The sequence below is a fragment of the Podarcis bocagei genome (genome assembly GCF_964188305.1).
Source record: "Podarcis bocagei genome assembly, chromosome: 3".
NCBI lineage: Eukaryota > Metazoa > Chordata > Lepidosauria > Squamata > Lacertidae > Podarcis > Podarcis bocagei.
The window spans coordinates 107820962-107843190 of record NC_138127.1 but is presented as its reverse complement, the minus strand read 5'-3'; the positions used below and the strand labels follow the sequence as shown (position 1 = coordinate 107843190).

General features: G+C 47.3%; 2 protein-coding genes across 10 annotated transcripts in view; one reads left to right on the top strand and one right to left on the bottom strand.

Moving 5' to 3' along the window:
• INTS9 (integrator complex subunit 9) overlaps positions 1-8044 on the bottom strand; it is a 69030-nt gene extending 60986 nt beyond the window's left edge. Inside the window, exons 1-2 of the mRNA XM_081188596.1 lie at positions 7885-8044; positions 2220-2347 (exon numbers count right to left, since the gene is read on the bottom strand). Of these exons, the coding sequence (XP_081044722.1) occupies positions 2220-2347; positions 7885-7893 (137 nt within the window). The 5' untranslated portion in view covers positions 7894-8044. The remainder of the gene's footprint in view (positions 1-2219; positions 2348-7884) is intronic.
• A 171-nt stretch (positions 8045-8215) lies between these two features.
• HMBOX1 (homeobox containing 1) overlaps positions 8216-22229 on the top strand; it is a 122418-nt gene continuing 108404 nt past the window's right edge. For 7 of the 9 annotated variants that reach the window (XM_081188704.1, XM_081188701.1, XM_081188703.1 and 4 more), the window contains exon 1: positions 8243-8596. The gene's annotated coding sequence lies outside the window, so the exon portion shown is untranslated. The other 2 variants (XM_081188698.1, XM_081188699.1) reach the window with 2 other exon arrangements.

Below are 22229 nucleotides of genomic sequence, written 5' to 3'. Positions count from 1 at the left end.
ACTGACTTGGAGAGGATCTACAAAGAGGAGTGGGACAAAATACCTCCTGAGATGTGTGCTAACCTGGTGGCCACCTACCAGAAACATCTGACCTCTGTAATTGCCAACAAGGGTTTTGCCACCAAGTACTAAGTCACCTTTTGCAAAGGGATCAAATACTTATTTCACTCCTTCTAATGCACATCAATCTCTGACTTTTGTCTTCTGGGTTTCTGGGGTTTTCCTGTTGTTATTCTGTCTCTCACAGCTACAGTAAACCTACCATTAAAATTATGGACTGGTCATTTCTTTGTCAGGGGGCAAATTTAGCAGGAGATCAAATACTCCCCCCCCCCGCCCACTGTACTCTTTAAAGAGAGAAGAAGATGAAGAGGTGAGCTGCTCGCCCAGGAACTTTACGCTCCTCCCCGATAAGCACAAGATGTTCCCTTTCGATGATGCAATATACAAGAGGGGAGGGGGAGGGGGGCGATCAACGTCTCCCGCGATATGGAGGCTCTCTTCCCAGAAGCCTCCCAAATAAAGCAACTCTCGCCGACGGGCTCCTGACAGTGTAATGAAGTGATTGATTAATCCTAAATAGCTTGACACGACACATAAATAAAACAAGCAAATGTGACGCTCCTCCAGACAGGAAAGGTTAACAGCCTCCCTGCGACTGGGTTTCAGCATCTCCGCAGTCGGATTCTGTTACAGGAGGAGAAGTTTTGATTGTTCAACCTGCTTCCCAGAACCACGTACAGGCTGCTTACGAAAGTGAAAATTAGTTCTGGTGGTGGTGCGATCACATCTACTACTATTAATTATTATTTGTATTAATTACTATTATTATTATTATCTGTTATTATTAATCACCCACCCTTTACCCTAAGGTCTCAGGGCAGGTTACAGTTAGGTAAAGGTAAAGGGACTATTAGGTCCAGTCGTGGCCGACTCTGGGGTTGTGGCGCTCATCTCGCTTTATTGGCCAAGGGAGCCGGCGTACAGCTTCTGGGTCATGTGGCCAGCATGACTAAGCCACTTCTGGCAAACCAGAGCAGTGCATGGAAACGCCGTTTACCTTCCCGCTGGAGCGGTACCTATTTATCTACTTGCACTTTGACGTGCTTTTCGAACTGCTAGGTGAGCAGGAGCTGGGACCGAGCAATGGGAGCTCACCCTGTTGCGGGGATTCGAACTGCCGACCTTCTGATCGGCAAGTCCTAGGCTCTGTGGTTTAACCCACAGCGCCACCTGCGTCCCCATAGGTTACAGTTAAAAACAACTTACGATCACAAAAAGGAAGCTAGGAATCTGTACAGGCAGCTCTCCACGTGGGAGCAATCTGCTTGTACGGTCCGAAGGTCAGGGCATGCATGGTCTGAAGGGACATGCTTAGCACATAAGAAGAGCTCTGTTGGATCAGGCCAACGGCCCATGTAGTCCGGAGACATAACATGAGCTGCCGCTGCCCGTGTCGGGGCAAGTGTTGCATCCCGCCCCCCCGGTGGACTGGGCAGCAGTCAGCCCCTTTGCCAGCCGGCGTCTAATCAAGGGAGACTCTCCTTGCAAACTAGCCCCAACCTGGGAGCAGTAATAAGGCAGAGAAATGCGAAGCCAGGAGCAGCCCTGTACGCTTGCCCTCCCGTGACCGCCATCTCAGTTGCTTCGTTTGAGCTGTGGCAAGGATTTCCCAGCGCACAGGAATCGGGACCCATCGGGAGACCCACTTCCTTTTCTGATTATGTTGAAGATCCTGTAACATATCTACTTTTTAATTTGTGGGGTGGGCTGGTGTGTGTCTGGGAGGGGGAGATCTACGCCTGGCAAGCTTGCACTTTCCTCCTGCCTCCCATTTATCTCTCCTTGCCTGAAGAAGCCAGAAAAGATGACAGATCTGTGACCTCACTTGCGCTGAGCCGCTGCCGCAATACTTTACTGAAGCTTAGAATAAATTATCTGGAAAACCGAATCGATAAATCCATAAACCGTTTTCCATCTACTGAGCCAAAGGACGTTATTTTGATAAAGGGAATTTTTAAGTGGACTAAGTCTATTTATGCTATCGGGCAATGCTGCGGGCTCATTTGAAAAAAAAACACCTCCTTTCCCAGGCAAGTCAGCTCTAGGCTTTCCTCTCAGAAAGAATGCCCTCACCCCCTAAACTTCTCCCTCCCCAAAATCTAGCTTACGAAGCGGAAAGCAGAACCGGAAAGCATGCAAGGAGCCTCGGGACATACCTCTGGACCAAAGGCAGGGGCAGAAAGTTGAGCGTCGAGGTCATATCCAGCCCACAGTCGAGCATAATGGTGGTCGATTTGAATTTGAGGACGTTGCATGGTAGCGTTGGGTGTCCGGACAGGCAGTACTAAGGGAATGAGATGGGATCCAATAAATGACCAATAAAAGCAAAAGGAATTCACAGGCCTGGAAGGGAGGAGGAAGCTTTGCCAACCAGTCTGCTGCCCAAGAATCATTGCCATATTTTAAATAATCTCATAATGGTTCAAGGTTAGCATGACCTGCTCCCCATTCTTTTTGACACTTATTCACTGAGCAAAATTTACTTATTCACTGAGCAAAATTTCTGGTTTTGCCAGAAGTGGCTTAGTCATGCTGGCCACTTGAACCAGAAAAACTGGCTGCGGACAAACGTCAGCTCCCTCGGCCAGTAAAGCGAGATGAGTGCCGCAACACCAGAGTCGTTCGCGACTGGACCTAACTGTCAGGGGTCCTTTACCTTTAACTTTTTACGTTTCTGAGCACAATTCAAAGTGTTGGTGCTGACCTTGAAAGCCCTAAACGGCCTGAAGGAGCGTCTCCACCCCCATCATTCTGCCCAGACACTGAGGTCCAGCTCTGTGGGCCTTTTGGCAGTTCCTTCCCTACGAAAAGTGAGGTTACAGGGAACCAGGCAGAGGGCCTTCTCGGTGGTGGCACCTGCCCTGTGGAATGCTCTCCCATCAGATGTCAAGGAAATAAACAACTATCTGACTTTTAGGAGACACCTGAAGGCAGCCCTGTTTAGGGAAGTTTTTAATGTTTGACGTTTTATTGTGCTTTTGATATTCTGTTGCGAGTCGCCCGGGCGGGGGCATCACAAATGTTAGTCTGATCAACCATGGCGACAGAAGTGATTTAATAATGGAACATTTTCACATTTATTATTAGAAACTTCCTAGTGATTCCATCTCATGAAAAGTATTAATAGAAAGGGCGAGTCACACACAACAGAAATGCTGCTCAGATTTATTAGTCTATATTCTTATTACATGTGTGGCAATGATGCTCCTATCACTGCAGTGATAGCTGCAGTGATGGCTGAAAATGTTCAGCAACTTAGTGAATGGAGCTCCTTTCAGTCCAGGTTTTGTGAGGGAAGGGGATGTTGTCAGTTTGGATGGGACACTTCTCCAGATGGGAAAGGATTTGGTCTGGAGTTTAGGATACTGCCTTTTGCTTGGGCTTAGAACCTCAATGTCAGAGGCTGGACTCAGCTTCACTGAAGGATACTGGTACCTCACTCCAGATGCAACATTACCCAGAGATTGGTGTAAGGTCAGGGCCTTCTGGTCCTCCTCTGATGAGGAGACCCCTGACTGAGGCATAGCACCCATCCCTTGTCTAGACCCTAAGAGTTGTGGCTTCTCCTATCACGGCAGCCTCATGACTTGGAAAATCTAAAGGGAACCCTGACCGTTAGGTCCAGTCGCGGACCACTCTGGGGTTGCGGCGCTCATCTCGCTTTATTGGCCGAGGGAGCCGGCGTACAGCTTCCGGGTCATGTGGCCAGCATGACTAAGCAGTGTACGGAAATGCTGTTTACCTTCCCTACTTGAACTTTGACATGCTTTCGAACTGCTAGGTTGGCAAGAGCAGGGACCGATCAACGGGAGCTTATCCCGTTGTGGGGATTCGAACCGCCAACCTTCTGATTGGCAAGCCCTAGGCTCTGTGGTTTAACCCACAGTACTACCTGTGTCCCTGGAAAATCTAAGAGGGGTGCAAAAAAGAGGGGCGAAGTACTTTAAACTGTACTTTTAATTCTGCTGGGAGCTGCCCAGAGTGGCTGGGAAAATCCAGCCAGATGGGCAGGGTATAAATGATAAATTATATTATTATTATTATTATTATTATTATTATTATTATTATTATTATTATAGCAGAAGGAGCAGAGCTCAGTTTCACAATTTGGTCTGAACTAACCAAGCCACTAGAACTTTGCAAAGAAAAAGAACCCTTTTGCAAAGATCAGGATCACCAGAAACTACGTACTAACAGAAACAGCTGGAGTGCAAGATATACCGTTCTCGGAATAAGACCAAGGAAATAAGACCAAGTGTTTGTCCAAAGTTTGGGCAGTCAGATGCCTGGGGACAACCTTGCAGAAGAGGCAGGTTCATGCAACCACTTAAGAGGTATTGATGGGAACATAGGTTGACGCTAAGCAGAAAAGCATTACCCATCGCCCTAGATGGAAAAGAGGGAACTCTTGATATGGGAGGAGATCTCGATCGCTGACCGTGCCAAGTCCAAAGCAAAGAAGGCTGGCTTATTCCCTTAAGTACGTTACCAGAGAGCTCTTTGAGACTCAAATAATACCAAATGTATGAAATCAGAATATGCAAACATGGGTGCATTTGTGCGCGAGGGAGAAAAATCAAAATGCAAACACGGTGAGAGTCAAGGCAAAGAGAATGATGGCAACAAGCCCTAAGCCACTTGCTGGTGAAATCACTCCAGGATAAGGCAGCAAACATTCTATACTGGGTAGAACACACATTTTTTAAAATAAAAAAATTGTTTCATTTTCTCAAGTTCTATGGTTTGGACTTTCGATTTAAAACAAGAATTACATATGGCATTTATGAACGACCATATAGCAGAAATACACAATAATCACACACAGAGAGAAATAATAGGAAAGGGGGGCATGACACAAACTACACACAATTCACACATCATCCTATGCCTGCTTACTCTGAAATAAACCTCACCGTGTTTGATATGGCTTAAAAGGTAAAGGTAAAGGTAAAGGGACCCCTGACCGTTAGGTCCTGTTGTGGTCGACTCTGGGGTTGCGGCGCTCATCTAGCTTTATTGGCCGAGGGAGCCAGCGTACATGTGGCCAGCATGACTTAAGTCGCTTCTGGAGAACCAGAGCAGTGCACGAAAACGCCGTTTCCCTTCCTGCCGGAGTGGTACCTATTTATCTACTTGCACTTTGACGTGCTTTCGAACTGCTAGGTTGGCAGGAGCAGGGACAGAGCAACGGGAGTTCACCCCGTCGCGGGGAATCGAACCGCCAACCTTCCGATAGGCAAGCCCTAGGCTCTGTGGTTTAACCCACAGCACCACGCCCGTCTTGATAGGGCTTACTTCTTTGCAAATCTGTTGCGGCCATTAAATAGAGAGTAAAATTCACACCAGGGATCAGGAACCTCCAGATGCTATCCTGACTCTCTTGCAATTAAATTGCTCAGTGTTCCCCCCCAGACTTGAGGGGTTCAAACATTATGAAAGGGGGGGGACCCTCTCTCCTCCTCCTCCTGTGTGTTTAAGATTGTAAACCCGTGGGGAATGATTTGTGCTGCTGTTTACTTTTTGCAAAGCCCCTAGACATTTTAAAGCATTTTAATGATAATGATAATATCACAGAATTGTAGGGGTTGGCCATGAGGGTCATTTAGTCCAACCCCCTGCAATGCAGGAATCTTTCACCCAACATGGGATTCGAACCCACAACCCCAACCTTATGAGACTCATGCTCTACTGACTGAGCTATCCCAGCATAATAATAATCAGCACAAATGCTATGATAGAAGATCAGGGGTGTCTTTCAACGTTAAATCTTTGCTGTAAGGAACCCTCAGATGTGAAGTTCTCTCTTGGATTTTGGACTATGAGTATGTATTATTACACCGCGGGTTCCTTGTGGAAGCAATGGCTGTTCATCTGGTTTGTTTCTGGTGGAGAGGCAAGGTATTTTCACATGTGAGAATTAAATTAGCTTTACTTAAAGTGAGAAAGCACATGCGATTTTAAAATAGCTCTCTTCCCCAATGTCTCCTGCAATGGCTTAAATAAAAAGATGCATCTTCCAGGATCAAAGTCAGGGTAGTGATGTTAAATTCTCGAGAATAACCTTTTGGAGAATATTACTGAGAATATTTTCGATTAATGAGAATATTAGAGAATTTTCATTTAAAATAGGAGAATATTCATTTTAACGCATTGAAAATGATATACCGTAATTAGTTAATATACATGTTTATTCATGGGTAAACTAGTTCAGATGGCAACCAAAAACTGTACAGATATTTTTATTCAATGGGGGAAAGGAATGAATTCAAATTCTTTGATTTTTTGCACCAAACTTGAAATCAAAACTTCAACATGAATGACTCATGTTAATCACTAAGTCTGCCACTAACCATATTAAAGCTACTTTCTGTAAAAAAAACAAAACTACACTGTATGGCCAAGGGTATAGAACTGCTAAGAATAAGGTCACACCAAAATAGAAAAAAGGCTATTACATATAATTGAAATACACATGAATTCAAATGTTCATCAAATTAAATGAATAGCATTTTTAAAACTAAAAAATAAATAATAACTTTTCTGTAGCTCACTTTTCAGAACTGCCAGTGGTGAATGACAGAATGCCCAGTAAGGTAACTGGATTAATAAATAAATAAATAAATAAATCATTATTCATTACTTGCACTGGCAATATCACAGCTTGACTTATTATTTACCAGATTTTTATAATGTGGTTTGTAAAACTGGTTCTTACATTGGAATTTACAGTTTATGCAGAATATTCTCCGGAGAATTTTCTAGCAGAGAATATTCTCGAGAATATTCTCATTCTTGAGACTATTCTCTGCAGAATATTCTCACCTCACATCACTAAGTCTAGCCTAGCAACCTGCTCCTAATAGCGGCCAGCCGGACTCTTCTGGAAAGCCCTCAAGGAGGACAGATGGCCAACAGCTCTCCTACTGCTTGTCTCCAACACCAAATTCTTGGAGATAGACTGCTCCCAATGTGGAGGTTCCACTGAGATACAGTGGTACCTCGGATTAAGTACTTAATTTGTTCCGGAGGTCCGTTCTTAACCTGAAACTGTCCTTAACCTGAAGCACCACTTTAGCTAATGGGGCCTCCCGCTGCCGCCACACCGCTGCTGTGCGATTTCTGTTCTCATCCTGAAGCAAAGCTCTTAACCCGAGGTACTATTTCTCAGTTAGCGGAGTCTGTAACCTGAAGCGTCTGTAACCCGAGGTACCACTGTATTGTGATTTCCCCTCTGCAGATGAACCACTGGTCCTGTTGTCCTTTACAAATCTGCCTAACCTTCCCTTAAAGCAGGGAATGGGGAAAAGGTGGATCTCCAGATTTTGGGAGACTGCAATTCCCATAATCCCTGGCCATTGCCAGTGCTGGCTGTGGACGATGGGAGTTGGGAAGTCAACATCAGGAGGGGCCGCATTTCTGCTTTAATGCCATCTTGTAGCAGGGAGTTCCACAAGCTGCTGGTGTTTTGCATGAAATACTTGCGTTTGAATTTATGACCATCCGTATTCACACATGACAAGAACAATATGCGACAGACACTAAAATGGTGATTTCTTTGGAGTCGTGCAGCCACTATAAAACCCGAGGCTTATGATTCCCCCTTCTTTATAGGAAAGCTGCCAGATTCTGAGCCATAGCATCCCTGTCAGGCGGCCTCCCAGGAAGAAATGAGGCTCTTTCTTCTATATATGAATAATAATAGCCTCCAGATTAAATCTACCCACCCTCAGGGGAGCCGAGGTCTACCTCGCAGGGCTGCAGGGCGCGTGTGTGTCCCCCTCATGCCCGTCCCCCGCCTCCCCGCCAGCCTCCCCAACTCACCAGCTTCATGCTTCACCCGGCGGTTATTTGCAGAGGACCGGCCCCTTTCCCGGCCTAGGCCTCTCCCCCCGCAAAGCACGCTGGGATATGTAGTCTCCCTATGGTGCCCTCATCCTTCTGTCCCCAATGAAGTCATGGGCAGCCGGCCGAAGAGCATGCCGGGAACCGTAGTCCCCTCCTGGCTGCGTTTCACCCCGGCGCCAACCTGCTCCTCGCTCTCCCGTCTCCTGCCGCCTCATTGGCGCGGCGGCGCGCGGGGGCCGCCGGGAGCCGTAGTCCCCGCCCGCCGGGTCTGCGCCGGCCCCCTTGGGGATGGAGGACTACAAATCCCAGGGCCTCCCCGCGGCGGCAGGTGGGAGCTTGGATGTTGATATCAACATGGCGCTTGTCAGACAGACAAAGGCAGCCAGTCTGGTCTGATTGAGCTCAGAGGGGAGCAGGGAGGAGTGGGAGGGGTTTTTCCCCCTTCTCTTCCTTGGGGGGCGCCAGGGGGAGCTGGGGCTGGGGGCTTGCAGGGCTTTGCACACACCCCTGGGCACACTGCCCCCCCTCATTTTATTTTTGCAGACCCCCCCTGCAAGGAAAAGGGGGAGGAGAAACCCACCAAACCAGCCTCTTTCCTTTTCTGCATTTTGGGAGCCACCCCCCCTCACCCCCCCCAACTCCTGCCGTTCAATGGTCAAGTGGAGAAGGAAGGAAGCGGGACCCAAAGGTGAGTTGTCCTTTGGGCAGGGAAGGGCATGATCTGGGGTGGGGAGTTGGGGGGTGGGAGTGATCTTGCAAAAGGGGAGAGGAAAAGTGGGACATGACTTCCACCACCTCTTTCTCCCCCCCCCCCCATTCACCTCTTTTTGGGGGTTCTGGTAGGAGCGATTCATTGCAACCTTTGAGAGTTAGGAGGGGTGGGGTGGGAGGGAGGTGGCAAAAAATGCACCCTAAGTAACTTTTGTGGCGTATGAGAATTTTTAAGAGTCAATGGAAAGAGGGGGAATGTTTTTCCTTCTGAGTTTTGTGTGTGGCGAGGAAGTCTTTTGCAAATGGCTTTTTTTAAAAAGAGGGGGTATTTCTTATTTATTTAAAATTTTTGGTGGGGAAGTTTTTAAAAAGGAATACAGGCGCCCCTTTCTTTCCCCTTGAAAGGTCTGATTTGGGGGCAAAAAGAGGTGGGGATGAAATGCCTAGATGGGTGCTTGCTCATGATCACTTATCACTGGTTCCTAGTTGCCTCTTATCTTACTTTAGCCATCCTTTTGGGAGGCAGGCAAAGTGAAATGAAAGCTTGGATTAATCATCTTGATGTGCTCATATGTCTTGAGTGGTTCCGGTGGTCCTGAACTGGGTTGAGATACTGTTGTCGATGATACCGATCGTGTTTATTCTGGATTATTTCCTTGAAAGGGAAGATGTGATGTTGTCTGGATTTTACTTTGCGCTTTTCCCCTCCCAAGCATCTGAAAACCTTAGGCTTAAGGGAGCCCTGATAATCTTTGCATTGAATTAGCCAGGCAAAGCCACGCCAGTCTGACATGATTGTTTCCTAACAAATGTGTTCTTGCTTAGGTCAAGGTGGTGATCCCTCAGGGCATGAGAAAAGTCAAACAGGGATGCTCTCTCCTTCAGTGCAAACCACATGAACAAAAAAAACCTGTTTTGCATGATGTGTGGGATTTGCATGACTTGTGTGTGATGATGGCAGGATGGTTTCTGCTTGCTACTTTACGGCTAGGGTTTGCTGGGATCTTAGGAGCGAGACCAATGACAAATTCCTTTTTGATGATCTTGCAGGGCAGCTGTCTTCATCTTGACGGTCCTAGTGCTTTTCAGAGTGCCTGAAATGGGGAATTATTATTATGTTAAGAAATGAAAATAAGGATATAAGGTTGGGCGGTTGGGTTTCATGTCTGCCAAGTCTTGCTGGGGAATTGGTCTCAGTGCCGACTGGGGCAACTGATGCTCTGCTTACAGGCAGTTTAGCTAAAGCTGCATTAATCTCAAACTTTCGTATTCCTATTGCCTTGAGTGCACTAAAACGAGCTGAAATATTTTGACCTCACTGAGTTGTGGACAGGAGGCAGGGAAGGTTTTTGACACACAGCGCTTGTTCTGAAGAAGCTGTTCTCTATTTTTTCCTTTTCTTTTTGGCGTGATGAGAATGTTAGTATGCAAAATGTGCACAGGTTGAAAAGGGAGAAGGTGCTTCTTAAGGTTGCTGATGGGGTCTGTGTCAGGATACCTGAGACACTGAGGCTAAAACCTCCTCCTCAAAGAAGCAAGAATGACAAGCAGAAGGTGTGAACTGTTGCTGCGTCCAGACCTTCAGAGGGAGGGGTTGGGATCCGCTATGGGAATATTGGCTTGGAACAGGAGAAATGAATGCCTTAGCCTTAAGGAAACCAAGGCAATTTGTGCAGCACTTGCATGCCATACGATTTTCGTCCCCTTTTACTCATGTAATATTGCTGATTCAGACCTCGTTTGGAACATGGGTAAAGGCTGCTTTCTGCGCTTTGCACCTCACATGTTTCTGGGACTGGTCTCCAGCACCTAAAATCTGATGCAAGCACTTAGGAGTTTTGAAAGTTTCCCTTCCCCACCTCTCAGAAAGTTAAGTGCCTCAAAATCCAGTGGGACGCATTTCACGACCTATCCTTCCAGGCTGTGTGAGGATACTGTAAATGAACCATTGTGGTACCTTGAGTGAAGGGCTGAACTTGAGCCTGCGAGGTTCTGTTTCAGATCCAATGCAGTCAGGGATTCGCTGGGACTTTAGCTCCAGCTAAAGAGCCCACTCCCCTACAAATCCCATTCTAGGTCACAATCTTAAACCCACTGACCTGAGATTAAGCCCCATGGAAATCAGAAGGATTTACTTATATGCATATGCATGGTTAAGATTGCACTGTTAGCCATGAGATCATTAGCAGTACAGTCCTATTCATGTTTACTCAGAAGTCAGTTCCTTTGAGTTAGTTCATGGTGGGTTTATTCCTATATAGGCTACAGTCCTATACACACCAGTCTTGGACGGAACGCCAATTCCTACTCTCAACCCTTTTTTCATCCTCAGCCTAGGGATAGCAACACTGATCCACCTTACAGGATTGTTTGTAAGGATTACTAAGGGAGCAAATGGGGATCTCTTTGAACGCCCAGAAGCATTATTCCAGTGCTAAGCTGTAGTATGTATATTTTCCAGACTTGCGTCCCATCTGTAAAATAGGAAGGTGGCTGAGAAAGTGAGGCCTCAATACTCGATATCTCCATGGGTAATCTGAACAAGTATTATTATTTTAAAATCCTCTTGTGCGTCTTGGCAGGCGGAAAATATAAAGGAGGGGACCGGTGGGGCTGCCTTGAAAACTGCTCGTTCTTTTTTCATTGAAGCATCACCGTTTTGCCCAAATAGGAGCAGACTTTCCTGATGGGGTTTAAAAGGCTCATCCCGTGGAAGTGAGTTTGAGCTTTCTGCTTCTGTTTGGGCAGGTGTCTTTGGGCTGTGTAAGTAAGAGAGACTAAGGTTAAAAAGAGAGAGGGTGGGAGACTGGAGAAAGGTGTGACTCCTGACCTAATGAAGAGAAATCATGTTTTGAATTAGCCAGGAAGCACAGAATGAATTCAGACAAAGAGGCAGCGTTTCTAGTGGAGAGTTCAGAACTGGATTGGTGATGTTTTGTTCTGTGCTTCTGACTTACATTGCATTAGAGACCATTGGACTACCTAACCTGCCATTATTATTATGTATTTATTTAGAGTGGTGCTTGGTTTTTTAAAAAATAATAATAATAATAATAATATTCCTCTTCAGCCAGAAAGAGTGCCTTACAAGTGTTAGCGATACAGCAGTCCCAGCACTTGGGCTTGCAATCTAAAAGACGCTGTAGCAGAAAAAGAAAAGGCACTGGGAGGAGTATACTGGCTGCTCTGACTGGCAGCTGCTCTCCAGGGTCTTTTGCAAAGATCTTCCTTAGTTGACTGCCTTGCAGGGGGTTGGGCTAGATGACATTCGGAGGGTCCCTTCCAGCTCTGCAGTTCTGTGATTCTGTGACTGCTACCTGAGATCCCGTTAGATTGCACCTGTGACTTCTGGCAGGCAAAGCGTGTTCTCAACCAAAGGGTGACGTTTACAAGGATTGCAGCGGCCCAACCTTGGTCTTATTCCCTGGCACCACAAATGGATGGTCAAGGCTTGCTGTGGGCTGCTAGTGGCTGGTTTGCTGCTGACAGTCAGCTTCTGTTTGGATAACAAGTTAGCTGTGAACTGAAGTCACCCCCTCTCCAAAAAAGAGAGAGAGAGAAAGCCTAGTTAATGTGTGGCAGCGTTTTCCTGACCTTGGGAGTTGTACCTAAACGCCATTGTTTTCCAAGCTGCTTCACAGCTTCCTATTTTCCTAGTGCTTTCTGGAAGGGTAAACATATTTGCAGTGCGTTTGAAGCTGCTAAAGCTGAGTTTTGCAAATTGCACCGGTATAAATCTCTGCTGCTGTTGTCACTTGAACGCTGTGCTTGGAATAAAACACTGGCTTTTCTGAAAGCTTGTACCTTTCCCTTTCCTTTTTTCCTTTTGGTCATTGTGGAGTCTGCTCCATTTCCACAGGGCCTAAGCTCACTTCCTGAGTTGAGGGCAGCCTGGGACAGGACAGGGCGATCGAGATGAATTGCTTCCACCCCTGTGGAAGACCTGTGGGACTCTTAACCATGAGTTCATCTTTGACAGTGAGCTAAGGCTTCGCAGGATTTTCGGCTGCACCATGCACCCCCAGAAACAATCCTGGGAACTGTAGTTCCTTAGCGCTGCTGGGAATTGTAGCTCTGCGAAGCGTGACCTACTGTTCCCACGATTCTTTGGGAGAAGTCATGTGCTTTAAATATGTGGTTTGTGTGCAGTTACCTCTGTATGTTCTCCTCCATTGTCTTCCAAACCCTCTTTTGGTTTGAACTGCTTTAAGCCCCGCTCCGGGCCTTGCCACAGGTGAAAGGAAGTCACTAAGTACATACAGCTTCATTTTCTAACCTTCATCCCTTGTTAGCCTCCCCTCTCCTGCCCCTCCTCTCCCTCATTTGTTCCCCTGCTGCTGTCAAACTGTAGATTTGTAAGCTCCTTGGGGCAGAGGCTTCTCGTAGTCCCGTTTATGTTTTAAAAAATGCATTGTGCGGAGGGGGCTGTGTGTATAAAAGAATACATTGTGTTTCCGATCCAGTGACCTCATCCTAAAAATACGAGTCCTGCTGGATCAGACCAAAAAGTACATGTGATCTGTAAAATGCAAGCAGAAACACAGTGCATCAAATATGTTTTTTAAGCTCATTGAACTTGACTATCATACTACTGTTCTCCCCATACAGCAGGAGAAGGTAGACTGGGATCTACTAGTAAATCTTTTGTTAGGGTTACTGGCCCCCACTAAGGGCAGTGACAATAAAGTAGCCTATAGGAAAACAACTAGCCAGGAGGAGTGGGCATTTGACTGACAGGGCTATGCTCTGAGACTGGAAACAAATCCTTAGGCTCGGAATGTGCTCAGAGGCAACCTTTTCTTTTAACTCTACCTGTACATCATTCACACCTGTGGGTGTATCCTCAAGATAAACAAACTCGGTAATAAAACTACCCCTCTTGTGTTTTTTAACTCACTTGCTTCGCAGGCTCAAAACTCCCTCGCTCCTTGCATCCCTGTTTGTGGATGATTTTTTTCCCCAATCCATTTTTTACGGCCAGTGCAAGTCCAGGAGATGACCTCATCGCTTCAGGCTAATGAATGCTGAACAGAAGGGCGTTTTAAAACATTTTTTTCTGGGTGCAAGCAATGTCAGATCCCGTACAGTCATACCTCGAGTTGCGAACGTGATCCGTGAGGGATCTGCACATGCGCGTGATGCGATTCGGCGCTTCTGTGCATGTGCGTGACGTCATTTTGGTGCTTCTGCGCATGCGCGAATCCCAAAACCCGGAAGTAACCTGTTCCAGTATTTCCGGGTTCGGCGCGGTCCGCAACGCGAAAACGCGCAACCCGCAATGTTCATAACCCAAGGTATGACTGTACTTGTGATCTGGAGCTGGGTACTATTTTTTAAAATTGTTTTAGGGAAGAGGTTTAACAAGTGGAGCATTGATCCGATATTTGAGATGGGAGTAAGGGGCTGCCCAGAAACTCCAGCGGGTGCAGAATGCTGCGGTGAGACACCTTATGGAGTCTTCACCACGGAATCACATTCATCCAGCGCTATATCAGCTGCACTGGCTCCCGGTGGAGTACAGGGTCAGGTTTAAGGTGCTGGTTTTAACCTTTAAATCCCTATATGGCCTAGGACCCTCAAACCTACGGGACTGCCTCTCCTGATACGCCCCATGGAGGACCTTACAGTCTGCAAATAATAACACCTTGGAGATCCCGGGCCTCTAAGCTGGCCTCGACCAGGGCCAGGGCCTTTTCGGCCTGGTGGAACGCTCTACCGCAAGAGATCAGGGCCCCGCAGGATTTGACATCTTTCCGCAAGGCCTGCAAGACGGAGTTCTTCTGCCAGGCCTTTGGTCTCCCCTTTTATTTTTGTATAAGAACTACAGTGGTACCTCAGGTTACATACGCTTTAGGTTACAGACTCCGCTAACCCAGAAATAATGCTTCAGGTTAAGAACTTTGCTTCAGGATGAGAACAGAAATTGTGCTGCAGTGGCAGCAGGAGGCCCCATTAGCTAAAGTGGTGCTTCAGGTTAAGAACAGTTTCAGGTTAAGAACGGACCTCTGGAACGAATTAAGTACTTAACCCGAGATACCACTGTAATATGAAAGAGGCCTCCCAGCGTTCTCACAGGCCCATATAAGATCAGCGTATACAGTTGGGCCGACGAGCACTCACTGTTTCCAACCCATACCCTACGGAAAGCCATCTGATTAGATTTTAATTAGATTTTGACCTGTTTTTAAGAGGTAAATGTTGTTTGATTTTATACCAGTGTTATATATCTGATGTTAGCCGCCCTGAGCCCGGGGAGGGCGGGATATAAATAAAAGTTTGTTTGTTTGTTTGTTTGTTTATGATGCTCAGGAAAGAATTCTGTCTACCTGTCCTGCAAAGGATCCCAAGGTGGGTTCTGTGGGATGCTCTGTCTGCATGTGGGTGATGCAGCGTTCAAGTTGTGAAAGAGGAGACTCAGCTGGAGAGAGGAGGGAGAGAAACTGCTGGCTCACGGGCTCCCCATCACTGTGGAAGGCTGGTCCCATGATATGAACAGCTCGTTTCTGCAGTGCTTATCAGGTGGTGGGCTTGCGTGTGATGCCGTTTCCTTCCTAAGGATAGGGAAGCTGGCCTTTATTTCTCCCACGAGGGCAGAAATAAAGCCGTCCAGAATGTCGCTAGCAACGCATCAGTGTTTTCGGGGCCTGCGGGCGGTGCTGGGAACGGTTAGGAAGTTGGGAGTCCTTAGCAGGGATGCCTGAGGAACCTGTTCCTTGCAAATCCCAGTGTGAGCCGCACCTTCTGGGCTGATGAGCCGTTTAGGAACACAGCTCACCCTTCGGATTTTGATTTCCACTCCAGATTTCGCGGCACAGCTATCGGCTCCAACACAGGGGATTAAAAAACGTTTTAGGATAAAAGATGCTTAGAAATGCAATCTTTGGGGCGTAAAAAGGTAAAGGGACCCCTGACCATTAGGTCCAGTCGGGACCGACTCTGGGGTTGCGGCGCTCATCTCGCTTTATTGGCCGAGGGAGCCGGTATACAGCTTCCGGGTCATGTGGCCAGCATGACTAAGCCGCTTCTGGTGAACCAGAGCAGCACACGGAAACGCCGTTTACCTTCCCGCCAGAGTGGTACCTATTTATCTACTTGCACCTTGAAGTGCTTTTGAACTGCTAGGTTGGCAGGAGCAGGGACCGAGCAACGGGAGCTCACCCGGTCATGGGGATTCGAACCGCCGACCTTCTGATGGGCAAGTCCTAGGCTCTGTGGTTTAATCCACAGCGCCACCCGCGTCCCACTTTGGGGCATAGGGGCATCTTATTTAAAAGTGCTTTTGTAGCCCACTGAACACCTTTTCCACAAAGCTCTCTTATTATTATTTATTGTTTGTTTGCTTTGCATACGGTGTGATGCAATACCCTGCCCCCTTCCCAACTTTGATGAATTATTGGCAGCTATGATTCATCCCTGTCATGCAAGGCAGACGGTATGTGCGTGTTCCTAAAAGGTCGTCTCACCCCTTATGCACCTAATCAATCACTGTGCTGGGCAGCCGAGACCCTCCTGCGATGCCATCTTGCCCGGAAGTCCATTGCCCCCAACGTAGGAGCCAAGCCTCGAGTGTTTGGAATTCCCTCTCCGTGGATATTAGGCAAGCTCCGTCTCAGCCGCCTTTTAACCTTCCTCTTCCAACAAGCCTTCTAAGCGGAGATCTTTCCTGGTGTGCATCCACACTGGAACTGTGCTGAAAATGTTTTAATTCCTTTATCGTTAGCCTGTGCTGAATATATCCGCTCACGATATTTTGCACGCTCAACTTCTGTGGAGTGACAATCAATATTGCAAGTTTCCCCTCCCAATATGATAAAACCCAACAGCAGCCACGAACGCCAATCACGGATTCCAGCATTTCCCATTTTCCTGCTGAACATGAGCTGCCAGTTGTGTTTTGCTTGGCTGTTGAGCTTCTTGCGGAGCAAAAGTCCCCTGCCCTGTCTGTAATGATGACGAGGTTTGCGTCCTGTGCAGATTCCGTCTCGCAACTGCATGAACTTATTTGTTTATAGTTGAAATGTACACCCTGCCCTATTGGCCCTGATTGGCTTCAAGGCACCTGTCAACAATTAATACAAACTATACATCCATTTTGTATATATATATATACACACACACACACACACACACACACACACACACACACACACACACACACACATATATATACAGAAAGCTAAAAACGTATAAAAATCATTAAGAAAGCAACTAAACAAATTTAAAAAATAATCTATTAAAATACATATACCAAAAGCAGCTGCTGCTGTTTAGTCGTTTAGTCGTGTCCAACTCTTCGTGACCCCATGGACCAGAGCACGCCAGGCACTCCTGTCTTCCACTGCCTCCCGCAGTTTGGTCAAACTCATGCTGGTAGCTTTGAGAACACTATCCAACCATCTCGTCCTCTGCCGTCCCCTTCTCCTTGTGCCCTCCATCTTTCCCAACATCAGGGTCTTTCCTAGGGAGTCTTCTCTTCTCATGAGGTGGCCAAAGTATTGGAGCCTCAGCTTCAGGATCTGTCCTTCCAGGGAGCACTCAGGGCTGATTTCCTTCAGAATGGAGAGGTTTGATCTTCTTGCAGTCCATGGGACTCTCAAGAGTCTCCTCCAGCACCGTAATTCAAAAGCATCAATTCTTCGGCGATCAGCCTTCTTTATGGTCCAGCTCTCACTTCCATACATTGCTACTGGGTAAACCATAGCTTTCAAAAGCCTTTCCCTTTTTTAAAAAAATACTGTTCCCAAAGGCCTGTGGGAGCAATAAAGTTTTCACCTGGTGTTGAAAGCACAGCAAGGAGGGAGCCCACCTAGCTTCTTTAGGAAGGGAGTTCCAAAGTTGTCTGGGAGCAGCCACCGAGAAGGTTCTCTTCTGTGTCCCCACCAGGCTGGACGGAGAGTAGGGTCTCCCCTGAAGATCCCAGAGCTTGGGCAGGTTCTTACGAGGTCCTTCAGATCGCATGGTTAATTTTGCTCGATGTGGCTCAGGACCGCAATACCTCAAGGTATGAACCTACCTGGACCCTGAGAGATCATCTTCTGAGGCCTTCCGTCATGGGCCACCTCCTCGAGAGGTCTGGAGGGTGGCAACAAAAGAAGGGACCTTCTGTGCAGTGGCTCTCCGTCTGTGGAATGTTCTCCTCACGGAAGACGCCCTGCCCACGGGAGTAAGAACCTCGAGCATGGGGTGACACTGATTTTTAAAACTTCCCTCTTTCCCCCAGAATACACTTTCCCCCAGCATCACTGAGACATCATCACTACATCACTGGCATGTCACAAATGGGGAGGGGTATACAAGGGTTGGTGGGACGCGGGTGGCGCTGTGGGTAAAACCTCAGCGCCTAGGACTTGCCGATCGTATGGTCGGCGGTTTGAATCCCCGTGGTGGGGTGAGCTCCCGTCTTTCGGTCCCAGCTCCTGCCCACCTAGCAGTTCGAAAGCACTCTTGAGTGCAAGTAGATAAATAGGTACCGCTTTCTAGCGGGAAGGTAAACGGTGTTTCCGTGTGCTGCGCTGGTGCTGGCTCGCCAGAGCACCTTCGTCACGCTGGCCACGTGACCCGGAAGTGTCTCCGGACAGCGCTGGCCCCCAGCCTCTTAAGTGAGATGGGCGCACAACCCTAGAGTGGGACACGACTGGCCCGTACGGGCAGGGGTACCTTTACCTTTACTATACAAGGTTACACAAGTCCAACATTAGTCCCCTTTATCAGACACCTTTCCCAACGCCTCTTAAGTACTCATCACCCAAAGAACAATAAAACTCTTGACATCTCCTTGCCTTCAGGACATGTCTGGAGATTGGCTTTCAGAACACCTGAGTTGCTCAGTTGCCTCTGCGGATGTCTAGGGTTGCCCCCCTGGTCACTCCCTGGGTGGGGGGCCCTGTATGTGCTCTCGCGCTTGGGGGTTATGGCGGGATGCCCTGTTCCTGCTGCCTACGGGACTTCCTGCTTCTTGGTTCATGGAGGGAAGGGGAGCCCCAAGTCGCCTTTGTTTAAGGGTTAAAATGGAGAGTCGGTTAAAGTATGGATTTTCCATGAATTTATAAAGCTAGGTGCAGTGGAAGCTCGGGTTGCGAACGTGATCCGTGCGGGAAGCACGTTCCCAACCCGCAATGCGTACTTCTGGGTTCGGCATGGTGCGCAACCCGAAATCGCACAACCCGAAGCGTCTGTAACCTGAGGTATAACTGTACAGTGGTACCTCTGGGTGCGAACGGGATCCGTTCGAATCCTGCACAGAATGCAACCTGCAGGTCACGATTAGCCGCTTCTGCACATGTGTGTGACGTCACTTTGAGCGTCTGCGCAAGCGGTGAAACCTGGACGTAACCCGTTCCGTTACTTCCGGGTTGCAGCGGGACGCAACCTGAGAACGCTCAACCTGAAGCGTCTTTAACCCGAGGTATGACTGTATCTTCCCTGAGTTGTCAAGTCGAAAGGATGCATTCAGGCATAATATTTGTAACCCTGAAACAACTTTAAAGATGCCACCCCCAGTCATTTCCCTAAAAAGCCCTGCCAGGAGATGCTGCTGGGGCTTGAAGCTGGTGCCTTCTACATGCCAAGCAGATGTTCTGCTGCTGAGCTATGGCCAAAATAAGCAGGTATTTTTGGTCTGTCTGTCTGTCTCTCTCTCCATTCGCAATCTTGCCTGGAATCGCAGGCGCTTTTACTTCCCATCCCTGCCAGATCATGCTGGGACAGAGTTCTGTAGCAGCCGGCAGGAAACTTTCTATTAATTGGGGAATCTCCTTGGCCGGCTCAGGCGTTTGAGTGTTGGAAGCTGGCAAGGCTGCCTTTCGAGGAGGAGAGAACAAGTTCATACAACGGGTCAGTTCTCCCTCGATAATTTTTTGGAGCCGTTCTTCCTCCTGTTGAAAGACTTCTCTGAGATGAAGTGCTTGAAACGAGGACCAGGAAAATGCCCAGAAAGTGGGGGGAGACTATTATTTGCATTGGGGGGAAGCAACAATAAAGGACTGTCTAGCGGCACCACGGTTGCAGCAGACCAAAGTAAAACTCCCCTCCAAAATGAACAGGAGCAATTTACTGTATTTTTTGCTCTATAAGACTCACTTTTTCCCTCCTAAAAAGTAAGGGGAAATGTGTGTGCGTCTTATGGAGCGAATGCAGGCTGCGCAGCTATCCCAGAATCCAGAACAGCAAGAGGGAGTATATAAAGCAGTATAAGAGATTCAGGGAGAAAAGATGGGAGTTGCAGCTTGGAAAAAACAGTATACTTGCTTTTCTTTTTTGCCAGCAAATATTTCTACATAAGATTCCTGGGTGGCTGCCAAGGGCAAAGGGTTGTGTAGAAAGCAGAATCGTAGCAAGGTCTGCTGTTGCCTGTGGGCAGCCTTGATGAGCTGGAAGGCAGGGGTCCCTTGCTTACCAGATCAGTAGCAGATGATGGGGGCTCAAGACCTCAGCAGCTTAGCAGCCTAATTGAAAGTCTCCTGAACAACTTTTTGAACAGCAGCAGGTTGATAAAATAGGGGAGGACGTGATTCTGTAGAAGCTCCCCCGGAAAGTGCAACAGGCAAGGAATCCTGGTTTTCAAAAATATATAATTATGCTACCACTGTTTCTATTTATCTCCTAAGGATGGAGAGTTAGAAACTCAGATATATAAGCCAAGTGGTACCTTAAATCTGGGGACGTGGGTGGTGCTGTGGGTTAAACCACTGAGCCTAGGACTTGCCGATCAGAAGGTCGGCGGTTCAAATCCCCGTGACGGGGTGAGCTCCCGTTGCTCGGTCCCTGCTCCTGCCAACCTAGCAGTTCGAAAGCACGTCAAAGTGCAAGTAGATAAATAGGTACCGCTCTGGTGGGAAGGTAAACAGCGTTTCTGTGCGCTGCTCTGGTTCGCCAGAAGCGGCTTAGTCATGACCTGGAAGCTGTATGCCGGCTCCCTCGGCCAATAAAGCGAGATGAGCGCCGCAACCCCAGAGTTGGCCACGACTGGACCTAATGGTCAGGGGTCCCTTCACCTTACCTTAAACCTAGATTACGGTCGCTACAACATAATGTCTAGGTGTCAGTTTTTTGTTTTTGCTAAGGACAGATTATTATTATTAATATTATTATTATTATTAATTATCGTTTCTCAAAGTGGTTTACAACACATTAAAGCATGAAATGAAACAATCCAGAATAAAACAAATTCAAGCTTTGAGGAAAATATTTCAAATCCTCCCCTAAGTTACATTTTGCTTTCCCCATGCTTATTTATCTACAGTGGTACCTCGGGTTAAGTACTTAATTCGTTCCGGAGGTCCGTTCTTAACCTGAAACTGTTCTTAACCTGAAGCACCACTTTAGCGGGTGGGGCCTCCTGCTGCTGCCATGCCGCCGGAGCACGACTTCTGTTCTCATCCTGAAGCAAAGTTCTTAACCTGAAGCACTATTTCTGGGTTAGCGGAGTCTGTAACCTGAAGCGTATGTAACCTGAGGTACCACTGTACTTTACATAGCTGCCCCATAGCAGAAGTACTGTAGGAAGGCACGGTGGCGCAGTGGTTAGGATGTCAGAGACTAGGACCCAGGAGATCAGGGTTCAAATCCCCACTGAGCCATAAATCTCACTGGGTGACCTTCGAATCAGTCGCAGCCTCTTCACCTCCGTTGCAGGGTCATTGTAGGGATGTCATGGATATCTTAAGGATGCAAAGTGTGTATTTTAAAATGTGAAACATAAAATCTCATAAAAATTATATTCAAAGTTGGGGAAACCCTGGCTTTACATAGTTGACCAAACCAACTTCTTCAAAGTTTGTTTACAAATGGAGTAGAGTTTGTCCTAAACCATAGTTTCTAAGTAACAATCCGGCCCTACTGTTTGGGAAGTGGGGCAGCGTTTTTCTGCGAGTATGGATATCCTGGGACAATGCTTCTGGCTGAGAGGTAGCTGTTTCATCGCACGGCTGGTTGGATCGAACGGAAGGCCCTCGTCGCATCTGATCTTCCTCCTCAACCATCTTCCTTTGTTTGGAGCACGGCTTCCTAATTTAATACGGTCCCAAAATAGTCTTCCTGCGAGCGAGACATGGGTGGCTGTTCTCTCCCCTACCCCCGCCGCCGTTTGTGGTGTGAGAAGCTTTTTTGATTAAACACTGAGAGTGTTCGCAAATAGATGCAATTTAAGTTTAAGATTAGCACATAAAACATTAGGTCTCTTTCCTCCTCTGTTACACAGCCATCCGGTCTCCAGGAGTGGGAAATCGTTCCTCTACTAGTTGGCCGACTGAAAATCTCACTGTGTAACTGTGAAATGCACACTTTTATTTTTATCCTGTGCCTGAGCTTTTTATTTTTTATATATATAAACCCACTGCACTTGCTAATGTGAAATTCTAGGTTCTGAATTAAATCTGTTTTCTCTCTCAGGTGTAGTTCTTCCTCTTCATTTGCCGGCTCTGTTCACTGCATGATAACATAGCATCCTATAAATCTCATTTTTGGAAAAACAACAACAACAACTAATAATAATAATAATAATTTATTTGTACCCCGCCCATCTGGCTGGGTTTCCCCAGCCACTCTGGGCGGCTTCCAACAAAGATTAAAAATACACTAAAATGTCACGCATTAAAAACTTCCCTGAACAG